This window comes from Aquarana catesbeiana, linkage group LG05 (genome assembly GCF_042186555.1).
Source record: "Aquarana catesbeiana isolate 2022-GZ linkage group LG05, ASM4218655v1, whole genome shotgun sequence".
NCBI classification, from domain to species: Eukaryota; Metazoa; Chordata; class Amphibia; order Anura; family Ranidae; genus Aquarana; species Aquarana catesbeiana.
Window position 1 is genome coordinate 295,319,973 of NC_133328.1, and position 19,539 is coordinate 295,339,511.

At 44.4% G+C, this 19,539-nt stretch overlaps 1 protein-coding gene across 3 annotated transcripts in view; it reads right to left on the reverse strand.

Moving 5' to 3' along the window:
- The window catches only part of TMEM245 (transmembrane protein 245), a 254,346-nt gene that overhangs the window by 211,134 nt on the left and 23,673 nt on the right, over positions 1 to 19,539 (reverse strand). For all 3 annotated transcript variants that reach the window (XM_073630782.1, XM_073630783.1, XM_073630784.1), the window contains exon 3: positions 12,223 to 12,324. In XM_073630782.1, the coding sequence (XP_073486883.1) occupies positions 12,223 to 12,324 (102 nt within the window). The remainder of the gene's footprint in view (positions 1 to 12,222; positions 12,325 to 19,539) is intronic.

Below are 19,539 nucleotides of genomic sequence, written 5' to 3' on the forward strand. Positions count from 1 at the left end.
CTAGTGCTCCAGTGTCCAGATGTGAAAACAGCTGCTCAGTGTCCTCTCCTTACACACAATCTAGTTTGCATTTCATTCTAGTAACAAACCCATCTACACAAACAAATATTTGGCATCCAAGTAGGCCCCCAAAAATGTGTGAAAATGCATATGGCCTAAACAATGGTGTTCTAGAGGCCGAAAGAAAAATGTTTGATACGAACGAATAATGTGCCCATGAACATTAAAGTTGACCTTTGGAAACGTTACAACTAATCAAAGCATATGGAGCAGAACGAACGTAATAAAGACAGAAAGAATAGGAACACAGCACAACTACTTACTTTTTTGCAGCACTCTCCGGATCTTTCGGTACTGCTCTGGCTCTCTCAACTTCAGGTCCGACCACCGCTTCCTGAGCTGATCTTTAGACCTTCGTACCCCGAAATTCCGCTCTAGACTCCTGACCACTTTCGCCATGATTTTGGCCTTTCGGATATTGGGGTTGGGGTAAGGCCCATATTTTCCGTCATAGTCGGACTTCCTCATGATGTCGACCATCTCCAACATCTCCCCAAACGACATATTTGTGGCCTTAAAATGTCTCCTTCTGGATTGTGACGTGCCTGGATCCGCCCTTTCCTCCTCCTCCTCCTCCTCCTCGTTGCTACAATTAGCCCGCACCTGCTGTATGTCCGCCATCATGCTCTTCCCCCACTGCGCCGAATGAAAAGGGGCGGGGAATACACTAGAAAGAACGTCAGGGGCGGGCGGAGTTACACGCATGCGCAGTGTATATAAAGCGTAACACGCGTGCGTATTACGTTTGATCTGTGAGCGGAGGAAGGAGCATTGAACGCGGCGATCGTAAGAACGAAGGTAAGAGACAAACTTGGGCCTATACTGCTTCTATAGATTGAGGCCTATATTGTAACAAGATTAGGAGAGTTTGGTGTGACATTAGGCTTTGTCTTGTGTTGTGTCTTGCAGTGAACATGGATATGGTACTGAAAGATCAGGACTTCATTTCAGTCTTCATAGAGATGCTAAGGGAGCTGCCCTGTCTGTGGGAGATTAAACACCCCCATTACAAGAACCAAGCAAAGAGGAAGGCAGCACTGGAGCAATTGTGTGAAATTGTGAAGCAGGTGATCCCCACGGCAGACATCACTTTTTAAAAGATTTTCATTGGTGGCCTGAGGAGCACATATCTGAGGGAGCGCAAGAAAGTCCTGGATTCACAGAGATCCGGAGCAGCAGATGACATCTATGTCCCCAGGATGTTGTACTACGACAGGCTGCACTTTCTGGCAGGCCAGACTGAACCCAGGTCATCACTCTCCAGTCTTCCTTCCACGCTTCCTTCCCCCCGGCTGAGGCTTCTGACGCCCAACCTGGGCCTTCCAGGCAGCAACATGTGGAGGAGCCCAGATTGAGCCAGGTATAGCATTCCTCTAAATATTTCTGCTTGTCCAATCTATGATGTGAACTATATGTTAGTTGGGAGTACTAATTTATGATTGTGATTGATGATGCAAAAACTAAAACCATGTCCCTTTTTCATACACAGGGAAGTCTCAGCCAGGAGGTGGCCGGGCCGAGCCGGCTGGCTGATCTGCAGGTCCCTCCACCCCCCCTGGAAACAGAAAGTGGCAGTGGAGGAGTACCCTAGAGGAGGCTGCTATCAGATTTTTTTGTAGGGCTACAGAGGTCCTGGGAGCACCCCACACCAGGCAGGAGAACATTGCTGCATTTATAGCCTATAAAATGCAGAGGATGGAGGAGGGCCAAAAAGCCATGTGTGAGGCCCTCATATCAGAGGCTCTGGCGAAAGGTATGAGGGGCCAAATTACACCTCAAACACACCTTCGCGATGGTCCTCCTCCTCCTCCTGCAGGTCCTACTCCTCCTCCAGGTCCTACTCCTCCTCCTGCCACATCTCCAACTGCACAGCCACAGCCCGGAAGGAAGTGTGAAAGGAAGACCAGACAGTGAGGACCCTGGATCCAGTCTGGTCGGCCAAAAGATGCAGCCTCTTGTGGTACCACAGCCTGGGGACACTGATGTCATCTGCTGCTATCCGGATCTCTGTGAATCCCGGACCAGACTGCCCTCCCTTACATATGGACTCCTCAGGCCACCAATTTTGAGGTTTAAGAATTGATGTCTGCCGTGGGGGTCCCAGGCTTCACTAATTTCTCCTGTTGATCCAGTGTTGCCTTCCTCTTTGTTTGGTTCTGAGCCCTTAATAAAGGATTTTTGTTTTGAATTATACTCTCCTATGTGTTTTACTTCAAAAATGATGGTTTGTTTGTGAGGATTCAGGTACATTTCTAATATACAATGTGAAATGAACAAGGGACGCCAACAACAAAAAATCTCATGGAGATTAAATAATAAAAGATATCAATGGTGTTGGGGTAACTTGCCACACAAAACACACACAAAAATATTCTGGAGTAAAAATAAAAATAACATTGAACAAAGATCAGCCTTGGAAAAAATCCAAACATTAAAGAAAAAAAAAGGCTTAAAAACAAAAAAAAAAAACATAAAAAATATAAAACTGTCAGATGTGACAACTAATAACAATATATTGAGGGAATCCCACTAAAAAAACACAAATAAAACTTTGTGAGAAGTGTGTGTGAATATGAGCAGCAAAACTACTTAATTCTTGTCACATTATAAAGAAGAAGAGAGTGCGCTGTATTAAACCATTTTTTACATTGCAGCGTGACGAAAGTGCTGTATCCATTGCGAACGCTAAGTTTACCAGAACGAGCTGTCCCGTGTCGGAATTTCTTCTGAGCATGCGTGGCACTTTGTGCGTCGGAACAGGCCACACACGGTCGGAATTGACGCGATCGGATTTTGTTGTCGGAAAATTTTATCTCCTGCTGTCCAACTTTGTGTGTCGGAAAATCCGATGGAAAATGTCCGATGGCGCCCACACACGGTCGGAATTTCCGACAACACGCTCCGATCGGACAATGTCCATCGGAAAATCCGACCGTGTGTACGGGGCATTAGTGTCGACATTTCTGTGTTTAGTGCTCTATATTTGGGTGGATCCCAAATTATGTGACTTAAATCCTTACTACTCATACAGTGTTCTATATCTACCCACCTCCTTTCTAAACCTCCCTTAGACCATTTATAACTCGTGTCAATACCACCGCTTTATAATATCTATTAAAATCAGGCAGCGACAGCCCTCCTTTCTCTTTCCTCCTACTCAGGACAGATCTAGCAATTCGGGGCTTTTACCACCCCAAACAAACCTCAATATCAGACCTCTTAAAGCCCTAAAGTACACCTGGGGAAGGGGGATGGGGAGCATCTGGAACTTGTACAGAATTTTGGGCAGTATAGACATTTTCACTGCATTGATGCGTCCGAACCATGAAAGGGGGCGGTAGGCCAGGGCTCCGACCTCTCGTCTAATTTCGTCTAACAAGGGGATATAATTATTCAGGTATATTTCCTTCAGGTTATTCGACAGCTTGACCCCCAGATAGCTAATCTCCTTCCTCCAAGGGAAGGGGAAAGACCCTCCAAGGCTCTCCTCCTCCTCTTTTCTCAAATTCATATTTAGCACCTCCGACTTCCCGAGATTGATTTTAAGGTTTGAGATCTCCCCATACCTTTTAAGATACTTCAATATGTTCGGGATCGTAATCCTAGGGTTTGTAATAAAGAACATTACGTCATCTGCGAAAGCCGCTAGTTTGTGTTCCTCTGATCCTATCCTCACCCCTCTACAGTCTGGGTCCCCACGTATGGCAGATAGTAATGGTTCCAAAGTTAGAACAAACAGCGGGGGGGACAGTGGGCACCCCTGCCTAGTGCCGTTCTCCATCTGGAAGGTCTCTGAGGTCACTCCATTAATCTTCACATACGCCGTTGGGTTTGTATATAGTATTTTCACCCAGGAGATAAATCTCTGGCCCATCCCCATTCTTTCTAGGGTTTTGAACATCCACCCCCAGTCTAACCTGTTGAACGCTTTTTCTGCGTCCAGTGACAGGAATAGAACTGGGGGCCCCCCTCGTTTGATGGACTCTACCAGGAGCACAGACCTCACTCCACTGTCCCTACTCTGTCTTCCTGGTACAAACCCCACCTGGTCTGGGTGAACCAAGGTGGTCATTTTATCTCTTAATCTCCCTGCCAGGACTTTAGCGAATAACTTAACATCGGTATTTAACAATGAAATGGGTCTATAGCTCGAACACAGCTCCCTATTCTTATCTTCTTTATGGATTAATGTTATGGCTGCCAATAGTGTGTCCCCGCCCATTTTGTAGTCTGGACCCAGTTTGTTCCAATATTGTCTTAGTCTGGGTATTAAAATTTGTTTAAAAACTTTTCCAGATATGATGTAGTATCCGTTGGGGCCAGGGCTTTTCCCCTTGGGTGTACTCTTGAGGGCCGCAAGGATCTCAACCTCTTCTATTGGTCTGTCGAGGAGGTCTCTCTCCTCTTCAGATATCTTTACCTCCACCTCCTTTAAGAAATCTTCCATCTTCTCCTCCTTAGTGCTTTCTCCTATGACCTTTTGTCTGATGGAGTATAGATCCTTATAATAATTTCTAAACTCTTCCGCTATTCCCTTGCTAGAACCTACTATTTCTCCTTTTTTATTTTGTATTTTCATAATATAATTCCTCTCTCTTTTCTTCCTCAGTATGCTTGCCAGATGTTTACTTATTTTATTACCCCAGACATACCTATCCTTTGATAATTTATTAAGGGCCCTTATTGTATCTTGTTCCATGCTGTCTCTCAACTCTTCTCTTTTTGCAACTAACTGTCGATATCTGTCCTGGCTTAGGCCTTTTGATTTTTTATGACCCTGTTCTAATATCTGGATTTCCTCGATGAGTTTTTCTCTCTCCTCTCTTCTTTTTCTTTTAAGCCCGGCCCCTATCGAAATCAACACACCCCTAATATACGCTTTGTGCGCCTCCCACAACACCCCCGGCGAAATTCCTCCTACATCATTAACTCTAAAAAAGAATTCTGTTTCCTTAATCTTTTCTATCACTTTAGGATCCAAGAATAAATTTTCATTTAATCTCCAAGAATACGGCTGTCTTTGTGTTTCTGTGAGTCTGATCCTTAATGAGACTGGCGTGTGGTCTGATAAGGATGTGACCTCTATTCTGGATTCCTCAGCAGAGTCCACCAAACTGTGTTTCAACATTATATAATCCAGCCTTGAGTAAGTCCCGTGCACAGGGGAGAAGAAGGTATAATCATTGGTTTTTAAATGTTGCAACCTCCACACATCTATTAAGTGGTTTTCATTTAACCGTTTTTTAATCGTTTTAAATTGAGCCTTACTTGTCCCCTGTGCCCGGGACGTACTGTCATGTTCGGGGTCCAGGCAGAAGTTGAAGTCTCCCACCAACACTACCTCTCCCTACCTAAAATCCGCCAACCTAGACAGCATACCCTTCAAAAATAAAGTCGGGTTTTTATTGGGGCAATAAACATTCGCCAGTGTAAGCTTTTTATTATCTAGCATACCCTTGAGAAACAAGAATCGGCCCTCTGGGTCCGTCAATCTCCCCATCTCTGAGAATTTCACGGAGCCAGAAAACCCTATTGCCACACCCTTGGATCTGCTCATTGGTGTATCACTGTAGAACCAGGTGGGCATTCGTGGTGAAAATAACTTAATATTTGACCCCTGCTTCAAATGCGTTTCCTGTAAGAAGGCTACGTCTGTTCTATAGTGCTGGAGCTCCCTAAGGATCTTGTGTCTTTTTCCAGGGGAGTTCAGACCCTTTACATTGTAGGACAGTACTTTTACCTCCTGCATATCTATTTTTCATCCCCCTTTCTCTGACAATCTCTGTGTACTCCATCTCTACAGTTTGCCTACCCCCCACCCCTCCCATTCCCCCCTCCCTCCCCTCCCGGCCCTATCGGCCATAGACCCGTCCATATGGAACCAACTGGATCTCATATCCCGAGCCTCTTCCCCAGGGGTGACGCTCCTCCGGTGGCCTCCGGTGCCCTCCTCCCTGCCACCTCATGTGGCAGAAAAGTGGGCTAGCGGGACCCTGGCGTGCAATTCCAGCGGGTCGTAGATCCCCTCCTGCCCTGGGCCTTTATATTGCTATTGACCCCTATCCCGTAACCCCATCTTCCCCCACAGTTCATACACATAGAGTCTCATTCTTCAATCTATCCCTCTGTCCACACCCATAGAGTGGGAAGAAGTAAGGAGGAGAGAGAGAGAGAGAGAGAAAAAAAAAAAAAAAAAAAAAAAGGTCCTCCATTCTCCTTCCTTCTCTTCTTCTTGCTCTTGTCCTTTTATCTTCAAATAGGTGCTTCTGGTGGGGTAATCCCCAGTTTTCGACAAAAGTCCCGCACTTCCTCCGGAAACTTCATTTTATAAGTTCTGCCTTCTTTTGTCACTAGCAGGGATGTTGGGAACCCCCAGCTGTACTTCAAATTGGCCTTCTTCAGTTGATCAAGCAGGGGTTTTAATTGCCTCCTTCTTGCTAATGTTCCTGCGGATAGGTCTGAGAAGATTTTTAGCTCTTTGTTGTCATACCTAGGGGGTGTCGCCCCTCTGAGGTTGAACCATATTTTCTCCTTATCTTCGTATGAGTGGAACTTAACTATTACGTCTCTAGGGATATCTTGCCTTAGATTGGGGGGTTTTCTGATCCTGTGGACCCTGTCAATCCTCAGGACCTCATCTTCTCTTCTTCCCAGGAGTGGGTTGAAAATTTTCTGGAGCTTATCTCTCAAGTCCTCATTTTGTTCTTCAGGGAGATCTCTTATGCGCAAATTCTGTCTTCTACTTTGATTTTCTTGTTCTTCTAGTTGGTAGATCAGTAAACGGTTATCATCTTGTATTTTCTTCATTTGCTCTCTTAAATCCCGTATCTCTTTCGCCTGGGCATCCGTAGTTTCTTCTATTTCTTCTACTCTGCGTAGGAGATGACTCATGTCCGACCTCACACTTAAGATTTCTGATTTGATAACATTTTCTAGCTTTGCAAACATTTCTGTCATCTCTGCTTTACTAATAAAGGATATAGTATTTCTTATCTCCTCTGGGTCACTCATAGTGCCAGCACCCTCTTGCTCCATATCTTCTCTGGGCTTCTCCCCCTGTCCCCCTTTTTGTTTCAACTGTGTTTTTTTATCTTTCGTTCCTGCTTGTTTCATGTCAGCAGCTGGGCTTTTGGCGGTCACTTCCTTGAGGTATTTCTGTATTGTACTTGTGTTGAGGCTCTCCCTAGGGGTCTTGGGTTCAGCTGTTCTCTGATTGCGTCCTCTCATACTTCACCTGGGCTTGCTTTGGATTAAACAGATCCCAATTGGCAGTTGCTTACCCTCCTTCCACCTAATCTTCAACTTCTGCTGCTCCGTATAGCACCCTCCCCTAGAACTACCAAACTGTATACAGTCTCCGTCTGTCCGGGAGGCAGGCTCCAAGCAGTGCCTTTGTAACTCTATAATTTCGGTTACAATTGCCCCTTCTCCTCCCCGAAGTACTTGAGAAATTTAGACAGTTTATAAATGGGAAAAATGTACATTGTCTTTAAATGACCTGTTCCTTTCCTTCCTCCTTCTTTATAACACATCGCATCTCACCAGGCTGTATTGTTTTACAGTATCAGTTCATAAAATCGAAGTCGGACATACCTGGGGATGTACTCTTCATCTGTTCTTTTTAAACTCACCAGATCCTTTGATGCAGTGTGCTAGTGTTTCCCCAAGCTGATCACATCTGGTTCCAGGGCACAGTGGACCAGGGGGGGGGATGCTGCTGCTCAGCTGCTTTCCTTTCCATACACACTGGCTCTGCTATGGGACGCTTGTTGCATGGGGAGTCTAGTGCGGACTCTCCCTTCTCTCTGCCCGCTCCGGGGTTCCGCCCGCTGATCTCTCTCCTCCGCTAGGCGCTGCACATAAGGATCCTCTCCGTCTCCGTCGCTGGGAGTAATAGGGGGTAACAGGGGCACAAACCGCGTCCCCCCAGCCCTGCATGGAGCCAGGCATTAGTGATCTCTCATCTCGCTGCACGCCTCGTGGACGCCGACCCGCACCCACCTGCCCGCCTACGTCCTCCACTCCGGCACCACCTTCGGGCCCCTCCCCCTGTCAGACGTCTCACGTCTGCATGTTCCTCCTCATCTGACTGCCCCCGAATGCTTTTTTTTTTTTCAGCCGAATCGGGATTTTACATTGAAATACCACAGTATGGTCTCATTAACCTTGAGAGTTTGACAGGCTATGCCACCTGTCATGCCGCAGCTACAAAGCATTGTGATCGCATCATGCTTACAAATACTTCCAGCTGCCCTGTTAGGTTTTAGGCAGGCGGTAAATACACAGATCAACCCCCTGTTTTTACCATCCATATTTGGTCAGTGTGAACTTGGCATCAGAATCAGAACGTTAACATTTTCAGAAGGAGAGCAGCAATAGAAGCCAACACATTTAATCCCAACTCTAGGCAAAACATATTTTTTTTGTTTTTATTAAATGGGAAAGGGATAGAACCCCTTGTCAAGCGCATTAGGGTAAATCTCCCCAGTGGCTACAGAAACAGCAACAAGAATCTGACAGCATCAGGTCCCACCAGTGCCCTTATAAATACCAAACTTTAAGGTTTCTATACATGTAGGGAGATTGTCAGAGGAGAATAGTTCACCACAGGGGAAGCAATCAGGTCAAATTTGCACCTTTATGCATGGTTCTGCACCCACAGCAGCATCCTTCATTCACTTAGATTCGTGAAAGTATAAACCACAAGTCTTGTATGCCACCTCAACAGAGACTTGTAGTGGTCGATCAATGGTGTAAAATGCGGCGATTGACACTTCTTTCAGTTCCATAACTGGAAGTCCATATCTCAGTAAAAACAGAGCTGGAGGAAGAGTCTGCAGGAGCCTGTGCGTTGTACCCACAATCCACTGATTGCAGTTGCAAAAAATAAATGCACTTTTTTTTTCTTCAAATGTGGGTGCATACATACCTTTTTTGCTAAAGAGGGGACTTAGCTTTTAAAGTCTCTCAATTAGCACCAAGTACTGTTAGTACAGTGTCTCCTGTGGCTTTTCAAATGGTGACCAGAACAGCCAGCCTTTTGCAAAAAAAATACAATAGGCTGAAACAATACACTGCACAGGTGTTCTGCTCCAGCAAAGGTTATGGGATTGCTTTAAATCTCCAGTGAGTGGGGCTTCACTTACAGGTCTGCCAAGTAAAAAAAAAAAAAAAAAAAAATATTGTGCTTAGCTGAGAAGGCCCCTCCTCCATAGGAAAAAAAGGCCCATGAAGATTCCTGGAAAGTGTGACATTTGGCCTAGGCTAGAAATAAATTTAAAAAAAGACACAAATACATTTTTAAACAAGTAAATATAATATAACTTCCTATCTATTTACTAATGGCATCTGTCATAAGAAAGGGTTACAGATCTCAAGATTTTGGTGATACTTTGCATGTTAATGCACTTTAAAAACTGTCCTCTAATTGCAACCTGGAAGCCATTCTTAACAACAAATGCTGCCCTATAGAGTTCATTGTATAAGGCCCCTTTTAGACAGAGCAGAATCCGTCAAGCAGACCTGCCTGCTCAGTGGTGAATCTCTCCGCTGATCCCAGCTGAGCAGGCGGATGACAGGTCCATGTCCGCTCTATGCTATGGACCACAGCCCACTGTTCTCTATGGGGCAGTCTGCTAAAATCGGACTGCCTGTTTGTCACAATCCGACTCATCTGGTTCGCCAGACGAATGGGGAACGTTTCCCGATCCATCCGTTTTTAGCAAATCGGATCGGATGCATCCATAGAGAACAATAAGTGATCCGATCGGGTCCACCTGGAAAACGCACAGGCGGACCCAATCGTCCGCTGGTGTGAAAGGGGCCTTAACCTGCTCCAAAGAAACAACTAGAAAGATATAAAACTTTTTTTTACATTTTTTTAGGCATGCTCTATGAACACATAACATAGTGGGGTTTCTCAAATTTGACTGTAAAAATGGAAATACATTGTACACTTTAAAATGTATCCCTAGGCAAAACCTTTATTTCTTAATTGTACAGTAAAGGACACAGGCTACTCTGTCGTGATCGTGGGTTATATGCTGCCATCTTCAGGTGAGGGCACTGGCAAACACAGTTGTTAGGACAGCCCATATAAATCCTCCAACTCCCATGTACTTTGCTTTTGTTTTTCCCCAACACACAGAAACCCTACTTCAAATGCCTGCATTGACTACACTCAGGCAATATGATTGCAGCTCCCGGCTTGGTCTTCCAAAAACCACGCCAGGAACCCACTACTACAAAGGATGGTCTACAACGCAATGCAACCTTGTTGTTGTCAATTGTGAGGAACGGCTCTTTATAAGAAAGGGCTGTAAGTTGAGGGACACGTCTGACAGATGTGTTGGCCATCAGAAAGGCTACTTTGCTGGCAAGAATCTCCAAGAAAATATCCATTATGGGTTTAAAGGGTGGTCTCTGCAATTCAAAGAGAAGCAAACTGAGGTCCCAGGGAATCAAGGAATGCTGCAAACAGAGAATGCTATGAGAAATAACTTGAATAAAAAGTTTTAAATAGGGGAATGCAAAGCCAAAGGTCTAGGGAAAAGGATGGAATAGGCCGAAACCTCCTCTTTCAGAGTGCTTAGAGCTAGATTCTGGTGTGCAACTAATGGTATGATGTAACACCTAGTCATCCACCTGACACTGAACTCAGAGTGGTTAAATTTTAGCAGCAACTTTTAAAAGTTTACATAGTTAATTTCGTTAAGAAAAAAAAAAAGTCCATCCAGTTTAACCAACACAACATTGTGAAGTGCATACATTCCAAACATAGCCCTCTTTTACACAGTAATAGTCAAAGATATAGGGGGACCCTGTCTCACCTGTCCACAATGCTGGACTGTATATTAAGTTCAGGCTTTGTCCATCACAGTGGCCATAACCCCCTCCAAAAGGGCTCTTCTTCAGTGACTGGGTTCTAAGCGAAGGACCACCTCTCCCTGGACCAGTATAGTATCCGCAGCTAAGTCAACACATTAAACCAAGTGTCAAGGTGAGTGCCTCATGCTGTATCCAGTTCCCCAAGCAAAATTACAGGCCCTCCCCAAAGCATGGAAAATGGATACACTTTCCAAGGTCTGACCAAGGTTGCACCATTTCACATACATTAATTCTGTTTAGACAGTAAGCTTTGATGGAATAATAGGATGATAAAATAGCAAAGAAAAAAATAATAAACAAATGCGACTTGTTTCTCCTGGAGGGAGAAGAGGTCCATCACGGAGTGGGGTAGAGTTATAGGGGAGGCGTCCCAGGGGGGCATGTCCTCATAAGTTTGCCTCAGTGTCCAATCACCTGAAGGTACAAACCTATAACCCATAGTGTATGAATAAGTGCCTGTGTCCTGCACTGTACAATTAGAGCCCATTCACACAGGGACGACTTGTCAGGAGACCTAGTCGCCTGACAAGTCGCCTCCCGTTCCGTACAATGGAACCATTCTAATCGGAGCGACGCAGGTCACCCCGACTTAGAAAAATGTTCCTGTACGACTTTGGGGGCGACTTGGGGCGACTTGCATAGACTTCTATACAGAAGTCGTTTTGCAAGTCGCCGCAGAAGTCGTTTGCAGGTCGCCTCGCTGAGGCGACCTGCAAGTCGTGTTGCCCCTGTGTGAACGGGGTCTTAAGATTTTTTTTTTTAGTTTTGTGAAGAGTGGGGAAGAGTTAGTTCCCGCGTCAAGATTTTATTATGGTCTGTCTCCCCAGTGAGCGGGGGATTCATTACTCTACTTGTGCTGGTGACCATTGTCAATGAGAAAGTGAGGAGTAACATTTTGTCCCCAGAAAAGGAACAGGGAAATCTTTCAATAGGAGCAAATGTTCTGGGGACACCTAAGAGGAGAATTGCCTTCAACTTTTGAACATTTCCTTTAACTTTCTGTTGTACCTTTGGGACAGAAAGTAAAAGGAAAATTCCTCCAAAAGGCATACAAAAAAATAATAAAAATAACCGGCAGGTGTTTCAACCCTGCCCTACTCTACCCAAAAATTAAAAAACTACAGGTACAATTAAGCCATTAGCATTAGATGTTTCCCTAATGTCACAATATACTCTAGTGGGAAAAAATATTGTAACACACAATGAATTTGTCCACTGTCTGCATAAAATATGTATAGGAATTTGTAAAATATATCACATAAAAGTTAGCCTTACCTGAAGACCCTTGAACAGCTCGTTTCTCATGCAGGGTTCCTACAACCATCAATAACACAATCACAAGGAATACTGGAATCTTCCAAGATCCAGCAATAGATGCTGAAAGAACACATCACATCACTATTAAGTCTGGATACAAAAAAATGTGTACATTTTTAACGAATAACTCATTAACCACTTTAAGACCAGCCTCGTTTTGGATTTTAGGTGTTTACATGTTTAAAACAGGTTTTTCTGCTAGAAAATTACTTAGAACCCCCAAACATTATATATGGTTTTTCTTCTAACACCCTAGAGAATACAATGGCGGTCATTGCAATACTTTTTTTTGCACCGTATTTGCGCAGTGGTCTTATAAGTGCACTTTTTTTGGAAAAAATTCACTTTTTTGAATAAAAAAATAAAACAACAGTAAAGTTATCCCAATTTTTTTTATATTGTGAAATATAATGTTACGCCAAGTAAATTGATACCCAACATGTCATGCTTGAAAATTGCGCCCGCTCGTGGAATAGCGTCAAACTTTTACCCTCAAAAATCTCCATAGGCGACGTTTAAAAAATTCTACAGGTTGCATATTTTGCGCTACAGAGGAGGTCTAGGGCTAGAATTATTGCTCTCGCTCTACCGGTTGCGGCGATACCTCACATGTGTGGTTTGACCACCGTTTTCATATGCGGGCGCTACTCGCATATGCGTTCGCTTCTGCGCGCAAGCTCGTCGGGACAGGGGGGTTTAAAAAATTTTTTTTTTTATTTTTATTATTTATTTTACAATATTTTATTTATTTTTACACTGTTTAAAAAAAAAAAAAAAATTGTGTCACTTTTATTTCTATTACAAGGAATGTAAACATCCCTTGTAATAGAAAAAAGCATGGCAGGACCTCTTAAATATGAGATCTGGGGTCAAAAAGACCTCAGATCTCATATTTACACTAAAATGCAATAAAAAAAAAAAGTCATTTAGAAAAATGACATTTGAAAAAATATGCCTTTAAGAGGCGTGGACGGAAGTGACGTTTTGACGTCGCTTCCGCCCAGCAGTGTCATGGAGACGAGTGAGCGCCATCTTGGCCTCACTCATCTCCAGACACACAACGGCACAGGACGCGATCGCCTCCGCCGCTACCGACGGCTCCGGTAAGCGGCGGAGGGCACCGGATCGCGGCGGGAGGGGGGGGGCCTCTCCCGCCACCGATAAAAGTGATCTCGCGGCGAATCCGCCGCAGGGACCACTTTTATCTGAAAGCCGGCCGCCGCACGAAAACGGGGATACCGGGGTTATGGCAGCTAGCTGCTGCCATAACAACGATATACCCCTTCAAACTTAGGACGTACATAGTCGTGCGGCGGTCGGGAAGTGGTTAAAAACTCACCAACTCCAGTCGCAAATTTAAAGCCAAACTCCAGCCTTGCCTTAACTCTTACAGAGTTGTACAGGCTCTTCTCCTGTACTGAAATGCTTTAGATATATACCACCTAATTTCCTGCCTGGGAACATCTAGCATTATTAAGCACCGTCTTCCCTAGGCTGACTATCCCTGGCCTACCTCTTACTGGATTTAATTATTTTTTTCAATAATGGAGGCTTAATATTATATGCGGGTGTTAGGTAAAGCAGTCTGCATGCAAATGCAGTCTGCTTTGAAATGTCCACTTCTCCAGACAGACAGCTACCCATCAAGAAATTTTGAGATTTGCACAACTCTTCTCAAGAGCCAACCCACTGATTGCATTAGAGCCAATGGCTGGTGAGAGGAGTACCGAGGAAGGCTGCTGTGAGGTTTCAGGTAGTTCTGCACAGCAAATTCCTGAAAGCTCGCAATAGCCATCATTGGCCTGCATTGCATTGAGAGGACCAGAGACCCAGTCAAAGTGATGACATCAATGGGTCCAAAATGAGACGAAAAGGTTTTATTTACACATTTCATTAGCATATTGATGAAAGGTAGAAGAACCAGGGCTAACAAAATATATGCAGAATAAACTGCAGCTTTAATAAGGCATGAGTCAAAGGATTGTGCAAATATAAAGTACAATGTAGGTAGCAGGATATCGCAGCACATTGCCACCTTGTGGGCGAGTTATCCTAAGCTGTGCTATCCCAATGGTGACTATTCTGAACAACTCTGTTTTTTAGTATTAGGCCAATGTATTCATTTTGGAGAAAACCATTAGGAACCAGGGCTGGAATATTTTCCCCTCAGTCATTTTCACTGAGCAGCCGTAAAAGAACTGGGAAGGGGAAGAAGAAGAAGGAAGGAGAAGGAAGGAGGAGGGAGGAGGGAGGAGGATTTAAATTGAGGATATTAAATTAAAAAAGTTGAATACAATTATATATAAAAATATTAATATTTAAAAAACTATCATTTTCAGTTTTCGGCCTAGTGCATCCTTCATTTTCAGTACCAAAATTTCCATTCGGTACACCCCTAGACTAATATTGCCGAAGATTTTATACCAACTTCAAATGCGACCAATAGCATTGCCTCAGTTGTATTTTAAAAAAAACGAAATCAATAATTATAACATATGTGTGGCAGTGTTGCCAACCTACCAGACTGAAATTCACTGACACAAAACTGAAAAATTACTGGCAGAGCAACGTTTTTACTGACATTTTCTAAAAGTTACAGAATTACAGTTTTCAGTGCAAATTTCAGTACTTAAGTTGCAAACAAGCACAATTTGCAGTTAGTACAGATATTAAAAGGTACAAAAAAAAACATATTTCTTATGTTATTTTTGATATAGTAAGGGTGGGTAATTATAACCCATCAGATTTTGTCACATATGTCACCACTGGAGACATTTCCCCTTAATTTCTGTTCCATAGCCACCACAGAAAGTGAGGGGAAATCCCAGGTAGCCATCAGCATCACAAGATTTATGTCCCCAATTCTAAAGACGACCTATCTCAATCCCTCCCTCCTTCACCTCCTGTCTCCATCCCTCCCTCCATCATCTCCTGTCTTCATCCCTCCATCATCTCCTGTCTTCATCCCTCCACCCCCCCCCCTGTCTCCATCCCCCCTGTCCCCATCCCTCCATCACGTCCTGTCTCCATCCCTCCATCACCTCCTGTCTCCATCCCTCCAACACCTCCTGTCTCCATCCCCCCAACACCTCCTGTCTCCATCCCTCCAACACCTCCTGTCTCCATCCCTCCAACACCTCCTGTCTCCATCACCTCCTGTCTGCTTACCCCTCCCTCCTTCACCTGTCTCCATCACCTCCTGTCTCCATCCCTCCCTCTGTTGCAGGTCCCTCCAACCTCTTCACTTTCCATCACTTCCATCCCTCTGTTACTCTATCCCTCCCTTCTTTTATCTTTCCATAACTCCATCCTTTTATCTCTTGCTCCATCCCTCCCTCCATCATACTGTCAATCCAACAATCCTTGTGCCTTATATCCCTCCACCTTTTCTATGCTCCATCACTTTCATCCCTTTATTATTCGGTCTCTCCCTCTTTCTTTCAATAGCTCCCTCCCTCCATCCTTTGCTTCATCACTCTCTTTCTCGCTCACATCACTCCATGCCTTGCTCCATCCCATCATCCATCTCTGTGTCACCCAATCTATACCTCCATCCTTTAGGGCTCTTTCACACAGTAGTGTCAGTTTTCATGGACTCTGCTTGCTCAGCAGAGATCGATCCGTTGATCCCCGCTGAGCCGGCAGATGACAGTTATATCTCCGCTCACTGTGCAGAGACGGACCTGTCAGATCTCCGCTCTCCTCTATGGGGGGGAAAATTGGAAGAAAATGGACCAGTCTGTCTGTTTTCACCCGATCTGATCCACCAGATGGATGGAACTATTTTCTCCCGTTTCCTGTTTCCATCTGTCTGGATTTGGCGGAGCAGATCAGATGTCAGCGGACATGTCACCGCTGACAACCATTGCTCCATTGAGATGCATGAAACGTCCGTTCAGGTCCACCTGAAAAACTGACAGGTGGACCTGAACGGTCCGCATGTGTGAAAGGATCTTAACTCACTCCTCATGGTTTTCATCTCTCTGTCCATCCACCTCTCCCATCACTCTGTCTTTCCATTATAAACAAATAAAAATACTTCAGTGAGCTTCCACACCAAATTTGCTCACTACTTACTAAAAAATATATGAATAATAAACACTTGAAGACCATCAAGTACAATAAATAATCAAATATATAAATGATCATAGATTTTATAAACACACACTATACAAAACTAGCCTCATCTGTGATATCGCTGCTGCCTCCCCTCTACTGGCATGCTGGGATTTGTAGTGCCACACAGCCTGACACATGAGGTGGTCATGCAGGAGAGGAGGGAGGAGGAGGGAGGAGGATTTAAATTGATGATATTAAATTTAAAAAGTTGAATACAATTATATTTAAAAATATTAATATTTAAAAACTATCATTTTCGGTTTTCGGCCTAATGCATCCTTCATTTTCGGTACACCCATAGACTAATATTGCTGAAGATTTTATACCAACTTCAAATGCTACCAATAGCATTGCCTCAGTTGTATTTTAAAAAAACTAAATCAATAATTATGACATATGTGTGGCAGTGTTGCCAACCTACCAGACTGAAATTCACTGACACGAAACTGAAAATTTACTAGCAGAGCAAAGTTTTTACTGGCATTTTCTAAAAGTTACAGAATTACATTTTTTAGTGCAAATTTCAGTACTTAAAGTGGAGTTCCACCCACTTTTACAACTCTTCAGCATCCCTCACTAAACTGTGCACTGTAAACGAATTGGATATTTAAAAAAAAATTTTCTCAGCACCTACTGTATATCTGCTGTATTCATTTTTCACTTCCTCCTTCCTGGCCGTGGCCCACTGCATCATTTCCTGTTTGCAATGCCTTCTGGGAAGGGGCAGCAACTTCCTCTGATACTGCCGTTGCTATGGAAACCTGACCTGAAACCTATTACACTGCTTGTGCTGCACTAAGCATGTGCGAGATCTGCAAGGATGAGATCCAGGAAGAAATACAGTCTGGCTTCAGATGCCCACACTTAAGATGGCCACGGCCTGCTGTAAGTTTATACAATAACAAACTACTGCTATAAACTAACAAAACAGACTTTAGTTTACAGACTAACTTTACTAGAATACATTAAGCTTGTGTATTATAGGGGTATTTTATGTAAAAAGTATAATTTCGGCTGGAACACCACTTTAAGTTGTAAACAAGTACAATTTGCAGTTAGTACAGTGGTTTAAGACAGATATTAAAAGGTACAAAAAAAACATATTTCTTATGTTATTTTTGATATAGTAAGGGTGGGTAATTGTAACCCATCAGATTTTGTCACATATGTCACCATTGGAGACATTTCCCCTTAATTTCTGTTCCATAGCCACCACAGAAAGTGAGGGGAAATCCCAGGTAGCCACCAGGATCACAAGAATTTATGTCCCCAATTCTAAAGACGACCTGTCTCAATCCATCCCTCCTTTACCTCCTGTCTCCATCCCTCCCTCCATCTTCTCCTGTCTTCATCTTCTCCTGTCTCCATCTTCTCCTGTCTCCATCTTCTCCTGTCTCCTTCTTCTCCTGTCTCCATCATCTCCTATCTCCATCATCTCCTGTCTCCATCTCCTATCCCCATCCCTCCCTTTATCTCCTGTCTCCATCCACCTGTCTCCATCCCTCCAACACCTCCTGTCTCCATCCCTCCAACACCTCCTGTCTCCATCCCTCCAACACCTCCTGTCTCCATCCCTCCAACACCTCCTGTCTCCATCCCTCCAACACCTCCTGTCTCCATCCCTCCAACACCTCCTGTCTCCATCCCTCCAACACCTCCTGTCTCCATCCATCCAACACCTCCTGTCTCCATCCATCCAACACCTCCTGTCTCCATCCATCCAACAACTCCTGTCTCCATCCCTGCAACACCTCCTGTCTCCATCCCTCCAACACCTCCTGTCTGCTTACCTCCCTCCTTCACCTGTCTCCATCCCTCCCTCTGTTGCAGGTCCCTCCAACCTCTTCACTTTCCATCACTTCCATCCCTGTTACTCTATCCCTCCCTTCTTTTATCTTTCCATAACGCCATCCTTTAATCTCTTGCTCCATCCCTCCCTCTATCATACTGTCAATCCAACAATCCTTGTGCCTTATATCCCTCCACCTTTTCTATGCTCCATCACTTTCATCCCTTTATTATTCGGTCTCTCCCTCTTTCTTTCCATAGCTCCATCCCTCCATCCTTTGCTTCATCACTCTCTTTCTCTGTCTCGCTCACATCACTCCATGCCTTGCTCCATCCCATCATCCATCTCTCTGTCACTCAATCTATACCTTCATCCTTTAGGGCTCTTTCACACAGTAGTGTCAGTTTTCACGGACTCTGCTTGCTCAGCAGAGATCGATCCGTTGATCCCCGCTGAGCCGGCGGATGACAGTTATGTCTCCGCTCACTGTGCAGAGACGAACCTGTCAGATCTCCGCTCTCCTCTATGGGGGGGGGAAATTGGATGAAAATGGATCAGCCTGTCCGTTTTCACGCGATCTGATCCACCAGACGGATGGAACTATTTTCTCCCGTTTCCTGTTTCCATCTGTCTGGATTTGGCAGAGCGGATCAGATGTCAGCGGACATGTCAACGCTGACAACCGTCACTCCATTGAGATGCATGAAACGTCCGTTCAGGTCCACCTGAAAAACTGACAGGTGGACCTGAACGGTCCGCATGTGTGAAAGGATCTTAACTCACTCCTCATGGTTTTCATTTCTCTGTCCATCCACCTCAGCCATCACTCCATTACTCTGTCTTTCCATTATAAACAAATAAAAATACTTCAGTGCGCTTCCACACCAAATTTGCTCACTACTTACTAAAAAATACATGAATAATAAACAGCTTAAGACCATCAAGCACAATAAATAATCAAATATATAAATGATCATAGATTTTATAAACACCCACTATACAAAACCAGCCTCATCTGTGATATTGCTGCTGCCTCCCCTCTACTGGCATGCTGGGATTTGTAGTGCCACACAGCCTGACACATGAGGTGGTCATGCAGGAGAGGAGGCTGTGCCTGGTAACTGGTAAGCAGGTAATGGGTAGGGACAGGGAGGTTAATAGAGATAGGGGGGAGATCTCAGAAAATGTGCTCCCTTAAGAATCAGAGCACTTCACACACAAAAATGATCTAGTGTAACAGCATGAGACAGGAGCCTACTACACAGAGCCCATCCTTTCCCCTGTCCCCCATCTCTCTCAGATAAACCACCGACAGGACTGCATGTTGCTCAGCTAGCTTACCTGCAGCTAGGCTCCACTCCTCTCCC